The 11,571-nt window shown below is 43.1% G+C and overlaps 1 protein-coding gene across 1 annotated transcript; it reads right to left on the reverse strand.

The window, feature by feature from the left end:
* Positions 1 to 6: 6 nt before the first annotated feature.
* csnk2a2b (casein kinase 2, alpha prime polypeptide b) lies at positions 7 to 11,565 on the reverse strand. The gene is made up of 12 exons (XM_023411427.2): positions 10,633 to 11,565; positions 10,057 to 10,168; positions 7,853 to 7,954; positions 5,984 to 6,034; positions 5,752 to 5,811; positions 5,024 to 5,107; positions 3,380 to 3,490; positions 3,081 to 3,182; positions 2,696 to 2,796; positions 1,679 to 1,827; positions 437 to 520; positions 7 to 328 (listed from the first exon to the last, which is right to left on the reverse strand). The coding sequence occupies exons 1-11, from the start codon at positions 10,734 to 10,736 to the stop codon at positions 444 to 446; spliced, it is 1,053 nt and encodes a 350-aa protein (XP_023267195.1). The 5' UTR covers positions 10,737 to 11,565; the 3' UTR covers positions 7 to 328; positions 437 to 443.
* Between the last annotated feature and the right edge of the window lie 6 nt (positions 11,566 to 11,571).

Genomic DNA, 11,571 nt, shown 5'->3' on the forward strand with positions numbered 1-11,571 from the left:
GGGGTGGGGGGGGAGAGCAGCTTCAAGCTCATTGGTCAGGCTGCTGGACAGGGAACCAGGACAAGCCAATCACAGACTGATACAGAGGAGTAGGGTGTATGTATATGTCTGCATGTGTGTGTAAAAAGGTGTGCTTGCATTGATGTATATACGTGTATGTGTGTGTGTGTGAGTGTGTGTGTGTGTGTGTGTGTGTATCCGTATGCATATATCTGTGAGTGTGTAACTGGTCAGAGTTACTTTGATCCATTGTCACTGTACACTTGTCAAAGTTACTGTCACAACCGGGTACAAAGTTGAGGTAACAAACATCCTTCTTCTTCCACCTCTGCGAAAAGAACACAAGAGAGAGAGAGAGAGAGAGTGAGCGGGAGGAAAGAAGAGAGGAGACATACTGTCTGATTCTACATGTAGAAGTTATTTCTCAAATGGTTACCTGTGTTTCATCGCGCTGTAGTGTTGCCACTGGAAACCATGTTGTTGTCAGAGTTCGACAGAGACTGCTCCTTTACTACTGGGTCTGCAGGAGGTGTGAGGAAGAACATATAAAAACTTCTTATAAAACTTAATTAAAAGCTCCATATTTGACACTTCTTGTGTTTTATCTGAAGTGTTGATGCATAAGAAGATATATTTGTGGTTTTAAGAACCAAAAACCATCTCAGTGTAGTTTTACATCTCTTCTCTCTGGCTTCTCTCTGTAGTTTAGTAACAACAGGTCGGTGAGCCAATCAGAAGAGAGGAGGTTCTTAGCCTTGTTGTGACATCACAAAGTTACAGAGGTCATGACGGCTGGTTTTAAGGCTCAGGCTCTGAATACAGGCTGTGTGCATTTCTCAGTGGACTGAGCTCTTTGACACTTTCACAGTATTAATATAGAACCTGATCCTGCTTTATGATCAGAAAACACATGGAAATCTCACTTTATACAACATGGGACCTTTAATGCTACTTGGATTTTAACACTATTTTAAAACCCAGAAAAACTTTAGAGATTATAAATAGAAAAAAGGAAAAAAAAGCAAAGCCAGAGTCCACTCCTACACTCATGACAAATATCCTGCCTTTAATGATGGTGGTGTATTTAAGCCACCAGTGCGCTGCTCAGTCTTTTGCTGTAAACCTGCTGTAAACCTGCTGTAAACCTGCTGTATACCTGCTGTATGCCTGCTGTATGCCTGCTGTAAACCTGCTGTATACCTGCTGTATACCTGCTGTATGCCTGCTGTATACCTGCTGTAAACCTGCTGTATACCTGCTGTATGCCTGCTGTATACCTGCTGTATACCTGCTGTATACCTGCTGTAAACCTGCTGTATACCTGATGTATACCTGCTGTATACCTGCTGTAAACCTGCTGTATACCTGCTGTATACCTGATGTATACCTGCTGTATACCTGCTGTAAACCTGCTGTATACCTGCTGTATGCCTGCTGTATACCTGCTGTATACCTGCTGTATACCTGCTGTATACCTGCTGTAAACCTGCTGTAAACCTGCTGTAAACCTTCCTGTGTGTTTACATTCATGATGCACTGAATTCAAGATTTGTATTGCTTTTAAAAACCAGAAACCGTCCCTGTGTGCGTTCCTGTATGAGTGTAACCTGTGCAAGCTTTGTGTGGTAGCAGTGTGTGTGTGTGTGTGTGCGTGTGTGTGTGTGTGTGTTCTGCTTACAAAAGTAGGGGTGCTCCATGGCCTCTGTGGCCGTCAGTCTCTGTTGGTGGTCGTAGCGTAGCAGCTTGTCCAGCAGGTCCAGAGCTTCAGGACTCACCAAGTGCTGGTTCTCCGTCTGCACAAACTGTTCCCAGCGCTTCCTGCTCTGCCTGCGGGGAGACACAGCGCACACTGATAGTCTGACACTAACACCGCGGGGCATGAAGGGGCATCTACGGTTAGTGCTGTGGTAATGATACATCTCTTTTTTCATCTCGATTCGTCCTCTGTCCCTTTTTGTTGTTCTACTCTGTCCATCATAGCAATATAGTCTATATAGATACTTTTCAGAGTCTGTGACCACACGTCTCAAACTGGTGGCAAAAACATTTCACCTCCAAACTTCCCCTCGGCAGATTACGTAAGAGGCCGCAGGGGAAAAGGTGAACTCATATTTGTGACTGCCACCGTAATGCAGTTTCATAACGGCAGGCACGACAACATGTTTGTTATGCAACTTAAAAGAACGTGTAAAGGCCGATTTATACTTTCTGCAGAGAAATTTCAGTTCCACACACACGTCTCCACACGGGGCGGACAACAGTGGAAACATAAACAGAGCCTGTGATAATAACTACACATTAAATTCCTGTAGTGGAAAAAGGTCAATTAGTGTTGTGCAAATCAGAAATTGATAATTAAGATGCCTGTGTTCCTTTTTTTTTTTTTTTTTAAATTAAAAAGCTTTCACTTACCAGATTTAAACTCTGAAAATAAGCAGTTTCTCTATTTGTCAGAGATCTATGTTGAAAACATTGTGTTTGATGAAGTATATTTCTGAGTGCCACACCATTGTTCCTGATTTATGAGTGGAAGAGTGGAAGGCTACAACCAGAAGAGATCATATGCATGAGCCTTTGGTTTAGTCATCCCTGCGACTTTAAGGTCACGCAGGATAAAACCTGGCTCCCCCAGTCTGTACGTCACAGTGCCTGGGCTGTGATGTGAATCCCTGAGGCAGAGTCACAGCGGACTTACTGTCCCAGCAGGTCTTTGAAGCGCGGGTCCAGTTCAATGTGGTATTTACGCAGGTAGCCGAACAGCTCGTCCGTCCCCAGCACCTTGGCAATTCGCACCAGCTGGAAAACACGACAGATGTGGGTTCAAACCCTGAGCAGCACTGAAACATGAATATAAAAACTTAAACTCTTAACGCTTCAGTTCCGCCTGTGCTGCGGCCGAGGCGCCCTCTTCCTGTTGTCAGAGCGACACGTTACAGACGACGTCCGACAAAAAGGTCCAGGTTACAAATCCCGCTCGTCTCCATTACGTGTTTAAGACATGCTTACATGAGACACAGGATGCCACACACAGCCCGGTGAATGTGTGTGTGAGTGTGTGTGTGTCTCTCTTTAGAAGGTACCTGGTCATAGTTGTCTTGTCCGTGGAAGAACGGCTCTTTCTGAAAGATCATACTCGCCAGCATACAGCCCAGGCTCCACATGTCTAGACTGTAATCATACATCTGAAACACAGAATCATCAAACAGCACTGCCGATGATGAGAACAAAGACATCCAAATCATCCACGTGTGATTTTCTCATCAATCTTTTACAACTGCAGGAAGCTCGATGTGCTGTGTGTGTTGATAAAGAGTCTTTCTGGAACAACATCCGTGTGTGTGTGTGTGTGTGTGTGTGTGTGTGTGTGTGTGTGTGTTACCTGGTAGTCGACCAGGAGCTCGGGGCCTTTGAAGTATCGTGAGGCCACTCTGACGTTGTACTCCTGGGACGGGTGGTAGAACTCTGCCAAACCCCAGTCTATTAGACGTAGCTGCGGAGACACACAGAAGCTCCTCCTTCAGCCTCACCACACAATATTCACAAAGTGTCACTAAAACAACATCAGCTGCATCTCCAACTCACACTCACATTAGCCTGCTGCCCCCTGCTGGACAAGGCTGGAAGTCTATTTCTGAACTAACTTTGTGTTGGGGAACAGGTAGCGTAGCTTTAAAACTGCAACAGATAAACAACAAAAATCAAGTGCCATGTTTTCTTCGTTGACTTTAACTTCGGGTGCATCTCAGTTCCACTTCATTACGTCCACATTTCCTTCACTCGAGTCCTTTCCTCAGGCCTCAGTCCCTCCCACTGAAGAGCGTGAGAGAGAGATGCGAGAGATGTGCCAAGAGAGAGGAGTCGAGAAAACACATCAGTAGCGAAATGAGATGTTTGCTCTCCGGCGAGCAGCTGTTTGTTGGCGCTGGAGCTTTCTGATGCACACATACGTCCAAAAATCATTAATCACTGGATGTTTCTTCTTAGAATTAACTGTTTGACAAACATCCCCAACTTCATCAGAAATGTAGTCTTTACTTCTACTGTGCATATAAACAGACTTCACCGCTCAGACACTGAAAGCACAAGAAACTTTTCCACTCACGACACATTTAAAAAAAAAAAAAAAAACTGATTATTTGCATATGCAATTATTAATATTCAGTTTGTAAATCCATTATTATATAATGCAGGTTATAATTAGAAAGTTTTGTAATTTGCAGAAAATTTTGTGGCTGAAAGTTTGAGGCGAATCGTTTCAGTGTAATGTAGCTCACGAATTTCCCTGTGGGGATCAATAAAGTCTCACTTTATCTAATAACAATAACAACAGAGACTCTGCTGCGCTCCCTGACTGACAGTCAGGTTAAATACAGGTTAAATGCCAGATCATGGAAACAAAAGTCTTTCCAAAGTTCTTTTGTTTTATTCCTGCAATCTGTGTTTTACTGTCAGAACAGTGAACACTGATCCGGTACTTATGGTGAATCATAAATAAATAAGGAGCGTTACTGAGCTGGTTGAACCCGAGGAGGAAGGAGGGAAGTGGGATGTACCCCGAGGTTTGTGCAGGTGGCGCTCTTCTTTGCTGCGTTACTGCCACTCTTTATAAGACGTTCAGGGCAGCGACAGTAAGAGCTGCAGACTGAATCACCGACAGAGCAGCAAGACTCGCGTTTATTTAGACTGAAATTACATCTGCTGTTATTTCAAGAATCTCGCTCCTGATGTACTCACACACGTTACAGTGACTCCATGTGTATAAAAGCCTCAGTAACTGCATTACCAGCTAAGAATAATCTAGCTCCATTTCAAAAGGGGGGAATAAGGAATTTGAAAAAAAAAAAAAAGGGGGGGGGGAAAAAAAAAAAAAAAAAAGGGGGGGGGGTAAAAGAAAAGAGAAAGCCAGAGAGAAAATAAACAGTGAGAGAAGAACAGACGAGCTGAAATAGCAGGGTGAGAGATAATATTCAGAGGGTGTGTGGGTGTGTGGAGAGAAAAATAGACTATATAGGGCACCACCTACCTTTCTCAACTGGTGGTCGATCATCACATTGTGGGGTTTGACGTCACGGTGCATGATTCCCATACTGTGACAGTAGTCCAGAGCCTGACACACACACACACACACACACACACACACACACACACACACACACACGTAATGTCAGAAAAGACGTATAGAAGAAGATAAACGTATGTGCACACAGTCTTTTGAATTCCCGGGAACCTTGCCAAGAAAATAAACTGGCTGCTCATTACAAAATAATACACTCACAATTTCTAATTTGAACTGCCATAAAAATATATTTATGTGTCGTTTGATATGTTTTGTTTGCAGAAATCATTGATGTGATTCATTATTCCATGACATATGATCACATGACATATTTTCTTTTACTTGATTTGGCTTTATGCAGGACCATTCTTTCCCTCTTGGTCACGTGCAGCCAGCGAGGTTTGTTTATTTACTTTTCTACGTGTCGTCGTGTATGTTTGTGTTTACGTTTCCGTAGTTTGTTGTAATATGAGTGTGTGTGTGATTATTTTGTACAATATTATGTGTATAATTCGTTCGAGGGTGGTGGCGATGGAGCGGTTTGAAATAGAGAAGATGAATATCAGTAACAACGAATCGTGGTGTCGTGTATTTCCTGGAGAGTGACAGTAATATTTTTTAAATATTATTAATTCTGCTTATTAAAACAAAAAAAAGGTCACGTGTTAATGGCTTGTGATGTAAACAAGTCTCACCTTCAGTAGTTCATACATATAGAAACGGATATCATAGTCTGTCAACTTCTGGTACAACTCCTGCAGGGAAACACAGATGTGTGTGAGGATTTGAACCATATTGAAACCATTAATGATAAAAACGTCAGTATAACGTGACAAATATGTAGCGAAAGCAGAGAGCGTTCAATGTGGCCTCAAAGATCTAACAGGAGACGGACAGGAGCGTGCAGAGGAGAGGTGAGGATTGTACCTTGAAGTCTGTGTTATTGATGCATTCAAAGACGAGCGCCGGGGTTCTGGACTGTGCAGCCACCACAGAGAGACAGAGAGCGGCGCAGAGTCACAAAGTCAAGACAGGAAGGGAAAAAATAAATAAAAAAATCAACAACAGTGAAAAGATTTGGTTCATTATTGATTCAGTCAGCTGATTAATCACAGATCTTAACCGTTACCTTGCTGGAAGTGAAGTGGTAATGAAAAATAAACTAAAACTGTCTGCACGCAGTCGCTGTTGCTTTATTCCGATCAAGCCGTCCAAAAAAAAAAAACTGAATATAATCACAGTTTTCTGCAGTTTACAGGAAACAAAAAGATCCTGCAGGTTCCCACCACTGCACTGAAAGACCTCCTGGCTAAGTCAGCGTGCTTCCATGGCCTAAAAATATTCTTCCTTCCTGGTTTGTTGATGTTTTCCAGCTCAGAAAAAGTTATGAAAGGGGCCCATTCAGTGCGGTTTCCAACACAGATTTACGACTGAAAACACAGCTGTAAAAGCCCCTGACATTCTCACAACTCTCCAGACAATTAATCAGATTTTTGGACTCCACTTCTTGGATTACACCTTTGCAAATTCAGATATTCCAGAAATTCCCAGCAGTAATGAAAGAAGAAATTTTTAAAGAAAAAAACAATCACAACAGCAAAATTAAAATTACATTTCTTTCTCCCACATACCGACAGATTTCACCCTCTGTCATAGAAGGAATCATCACATCCAGCCCAGCCCATAATCAACAATCATTGCTTCCTAAAAGTGATTATATCATTTGCAACATGTGATCACTCCTAAAAGCCATGATTTTTAAAAAAAAACCCATTTCACTATTGACAATTGCTTACTTTCACTTTAATATCCATAAGGTGGCCATTCGACTGCACGCTGCAAGAAGAGTCAGTTTTTGGGATTGATGAGAGTAAATGGAAAAAAAACATATTTAATACAAGAACAGTCACAGTGATTTTTAAGGGAGGCAGCGACCGACTACAATGGATTGCGCCGATATTGAAGGACAGGTTCACTATTTTTCGAGCAACAGTTCGGTGCCCGGATGAAGACTGAAGCAGGTTTTGCTGGATGTAATTCTTCCTCCTGTTCTCTCTGTCGATGTAAGCGACGAAGTGTGTAAAAATACAGCCCCAAGTCTTTGGCAGATGCATATGAAGGACAGTAAGTTAAGAAGATACCCTCTTGGTTTGCCCCCATCACTTCCATTGAATTCGCATTAGGAAGACATTGTGTTTAATACCTGGTATGAACAGGAGGAATGATTACAGTATAAATAACCTGCTTCGATGTTCATGTGGGCTCCTGACTTTTAAGACGGACCTGAAACATTATGAACCTATAATTCTGTTCTTCTTCTCCTGTTCTCTTCTGTGAGCTAATGCCACGACATAAACACCGACTCGCAGCTTCTCCTTGTGGAGCTTTTGAACAGTAGTAGCACTACAGAGCGATCTGTGTGTGTGAGCAGGTTTCAGGCTGTTGCACTGATCCACAGCCAGAGGCGGGAACACACCGAGAAACGCAGCAAATGTGCCAACGAGAGAGAGAGAGAGAGAGAGAGAAAAATCTACTGTGCAAATGTTTCATGGGAGGAAGGAAATGCATTCAGCACATTCAGCATTGGTAAGAGATGCTGAATGTAAACAGAAATGTGTTTGTTTACAGCAAAACGCCACAAGGCACCTTTAAGAAGTGATGTGTAGTTGCTGTATATCCTTATGTGAAAATGGCAGCGTGAGCAAATGCGGCACTTTCTACATGAACTCTTGACTTTTGGTGTGTTTCAATCCCACATTGTATTAAAAAAGACAAAAGAGTCATTAGAGCGCCTACCACCGGGTCTTTGACCGTGTCCACCAGTCGGATGATGTTGGTCCCTCCTCGCAGGTTCTCCAGGATCTTGATCTCTCGCTTGATCTTCTTCTTCTTGACCGGCTGATTCAACAGGTGACCCGAGCAAACAAGACAAACAAAGACGAGGGCTTTAACAGAGAAGTCTTCTGGTTTTAAGACATGGGGGGAAAAAAAAGATGTAAAAGCAGAGACGTTTGCCCGTGTGCTATTTGTGACTCCTCATCTCGAACCTGCTGATTCTTGCTCCTGCATTCCTCAGCGTCGGGCTGTCAATCTCACTTCAGCGACATTTAGTGCAGCTGAGAGGTTGACGCTTACATTTAAATGACCGGCAGACAACCTGCAACAGCATGAGACCAGCTGCAAACAACGTCCATCTTATTTTTCATTTAGTGGTTATTATAATCTCCGTCGTCACAGCTGAGCAGATGCTGGTGCAGCAGGAAGTCATGAGGAGGCCTGTATAACTGGTTAGGGGGCATTTTAAATACTGTGGCAGAACAACAAGGGAATAACTGTGTTTAATTTACTGATTTCTTTGCATTATTCAACAAGGATTATTAAAAACTTTGTTCAACACTTGTGTTATACAAGTTCTGTTTGGACAGAAGGCTTTACTGCCTGTCTGTTGTGGAAGACAATGAGTGACTTATTAATCAATAAACAGATCAATAAATACTTAAATGCAGTCTGAAATAAATGAATAAATAATACTATACAAGTAGAACAGGCAGGAAGCAGGTGTACCAGTCAAATTAAGTATCAAAGAAAGAGAGCCAATCAATCACACTCCTGCTTTAGAGTGAGGCTAGTACCGCCCACCTCATTAGCATAAATACAACGTAATAAATACCTTTACCAATAATAATAATCTAAAAGAAATAAATATAAAATAAAATGTAGAAATACAGAAATTAATAAATGTATATTATTTTTGTTATTATTATTATTATTGTAGAATTAAATGAAAGATATTTCTGTATTTACTGATTCATTACCAATATTTATTTATTCATTTAATCAATTGCATATTCATTTCAGCTTTAATTATTTTGTTTATTCTCATTTATCAATTAAAATATTCTTTTTTAAGCATTTACTTGTGTAATAGTAAATATATTTACTTATTTATTTGTCCTCCACAGCACAATCGAGACACTAAATCCAGCTGATAAAGTAACTGCACATCCTCATTCAATAATGTTTGAACCACAAGGAGAAAACAAAGAGGTGTGGAGACAGCTGGCATCAACTCTTTTTTTCTATTCTTCCACTGGGAATCCAGCAGCAGGTGTTTGCTCGCATGAACAATTATTGCCGTTAAGGATGAATCTAGAGCTGCAACAATTAGCCGATCAACAGAAGATGAATCAGCAGCTACTTTGATAATCGATCGATCCTCCCGGACACTTCTCAAGCAGAAATGTCAAACATTCGATTTGTCCAGGTTTTAAAATGTGAGAATTTGCTTTTTTATTTTAAATTTACAGACCAAATAATTAATCAGTTACTTCATTGATGATAAAAAAATAATATCAGAATACAGAAAAATGCCCATCACGATTTCCTGATATCTACAAAATGTTTTGTCCGACCAACAGACCAAAGATATTAAGTTTACCATCAAATAAGACAAAGAAAAGTAAAATATCCTCATAACTGAGGGGCTGGAAACTTTAAGCATCTTTGCTTGAAAGAATCTAAATAGTTGACTATTTCTTTTATGACAATAGATCGATTAATTCTTTGATTTACTATTTGTACACACCAATACAGCCGACGTATTTAAGAAATGAAACTATATTAGTCAATTTTATTTTTGTGCCTTTTTCACTAAAATTATTAATCATGGAAATCATGGAAAATATTTACAATTCAGACTCTGTGCGATCGTGTGTGAAAGTCACCAGCACTTTGAACTGATGCCCTCAGCCTGTCTCTGCATGATGTATAAGGTTAAGTAACTGTAAATAAATCAGAGGCCACAGACAGACTCCTGAGAAGCTTTTGAGACAAACTCTTTCATCCAGACTCAGTTTTCAGGAATTTAAACAATTCACGACTCTTATTCTTTATATCACACACATGAAAATATCACATATCACCACATGTACTCCGTTCCCAGTGGACAACTCCAAGCCACGCATTCAGCCCAGACATTCAGCGTTTTACTCGGGGCTCACCTTCAAGATCTTGACAACCACCTTCTCATTGTTGGTGATGTTGATGGCCTCGAACACTTCGCTGTATTTCCCTCTGCCCAGCTTACGAACCAGCTGGTAGTCCTCCTGGTTGCTATAGGGACAGACAGTGAAACAAGGCAGAGCATGAGTGGCTGCGTTGAGAAAGAGAGAAAAATATTTTCAGCATCAGCGTGTGATCAGGTCAGTGTGCAGGCTGTTGCTAAGTGTCCTTGTTACTGAGATGAAGCTGTGCCTCGGGGAGTGAAGGGATTTCTGGCTCTGATTTCAAGGCACGAGGTTATTCCAGTCAACAGAGTGAAGATGAGGACAGGGATGGAAGTAAAGAGGAGGAAAGGTGTGCAGAACAGCAGGGCGGTGGGCTGAGAGACTGGGAGACTGTACTATTATAGTGTCATCACACCCTCACAACTATATGTATAAGTGGACAGACATCTACCACACTCTCTCTCTCTCTTTCCCTCTTCCATAGAAACACATAGAGACCAGGTATCAGCTGTGGTCAGGAATCACATGCATGTGATTAGAGCAAACTGCAGTAAACAGAAATGTCCTCACTTCCAGTTGGGTACGTGGGCCTCGTAGTCCCAGTACTCCCGGCTCTTCAGCGTGTTGACGTCTGCGTACACACGGGACTTGCTACCGGCCACTGGACCCGGCATGGCGAGACCCGTGGCTCGGGCGCTGCGGGGCGTGTGTCACGGAGATCTGCTGCGGTGGGGATCACGGACAACGCTGGAGGGGGTCCGGGGGGGTGGTTAGATCCGTAACTGGATTTGCTGACTGTGTGGGTGTGAAAGTGGAACAGGCCAGCCACTTAGCTTCCCTCTGCAGCCAGACTGTGCAAAAAAAAAAAAAAAAAAGGCAGGTAGGGATGGAGAGAACCGGGTATGTCCACCGGGGTTCGCCGCAGCCAGTGCACGCCGAGCACCGCTCCTTGGTCGGATTGTCAGAAGCAACAACGCCGGTGTCGGTGGAGCCCGGAGGGGGGGCTGATCAGAGCCGAGGTGATAGTGCAGCTGAGGTTAAACACGGGGACGGGGAGGCATCGGGGTTTTGAGGTAGAGAATAAAAACGGACCCCTAAAAAAGGCCACAGAGGAGGAGGAGGAAAGGGGGTTGGTGATCTAAATATCACGGGTTGAAACTCCGAGGCTACTCCCTTTTGCGGGCCCTAAATCTGGGCAGAAAAAGGGTGGGCTTCCTGCGCTAGGCGGTGGACGGTCGGGGAGGGGGGGGGGGGATGCCCTCGGTGGTCCAGTGTTAGCTATCAATCAACTGTTGATGTGACGGATCGGTAGCGGGGGTCGACCGGCGGGAGAGGGGGGTGGAGTAGCAGAGAGATCGATGTTGTTAGCTAACGTTAGCCAGCGATGCTACTTCAGCGCGGAGATGTCGCACCGACGGGGAGCGCTCGGCGCCGTGCACCACCATCGGCGGAGCCCGCGTCATGTGCGACCGTTCTGTGCGGGAGAGCAGCGCCTCGGGGTGGGGGGTG

Source organism: Seriola lalandi, unplaced genomic scaffold (assembly GCF_002814215.2).
Source record: "Seriola lalandi dorsalis isolate HSWRI2012SDOR001 ecotype SW California unplaced genomic scaffold, Sedor1 jcf7180002054465, whole genome shotgun sequence".
NCBI classification, from domain to species: domain Eukaryota; kingdom Metazoa; phylum Chordata; class Actinopteri; order Carangiformes; family Carangidae; genus Seriola; species Seriola lalandi.

Excerpts from the sequence above, each read along its gene's own strand:
- csnk2a2b (XM_023411427.2), bottom strand. The coding sequence starts at position 10,736 with ATGCCGGGTCCAGTGGCCGGTAGCAAGTCCCGTGTGTACGCAGACGTC. Across the intron at positions 6,035-7,852 it reads ACACGGTCAAAGACCCGGTG|TCCAGAACCCCGGCGCTCGT; the intron begins GTAGGCGCTCTA and ends GTGGCTGCACAG. Across the intron at positions 5,812-5,983 it reads TCAATAACACAGACTTCAAG|GAGTTGTACCAGAAGTTGAC; the intron begins GTACAATCCTCA and ends GTTTCCCTGCAG.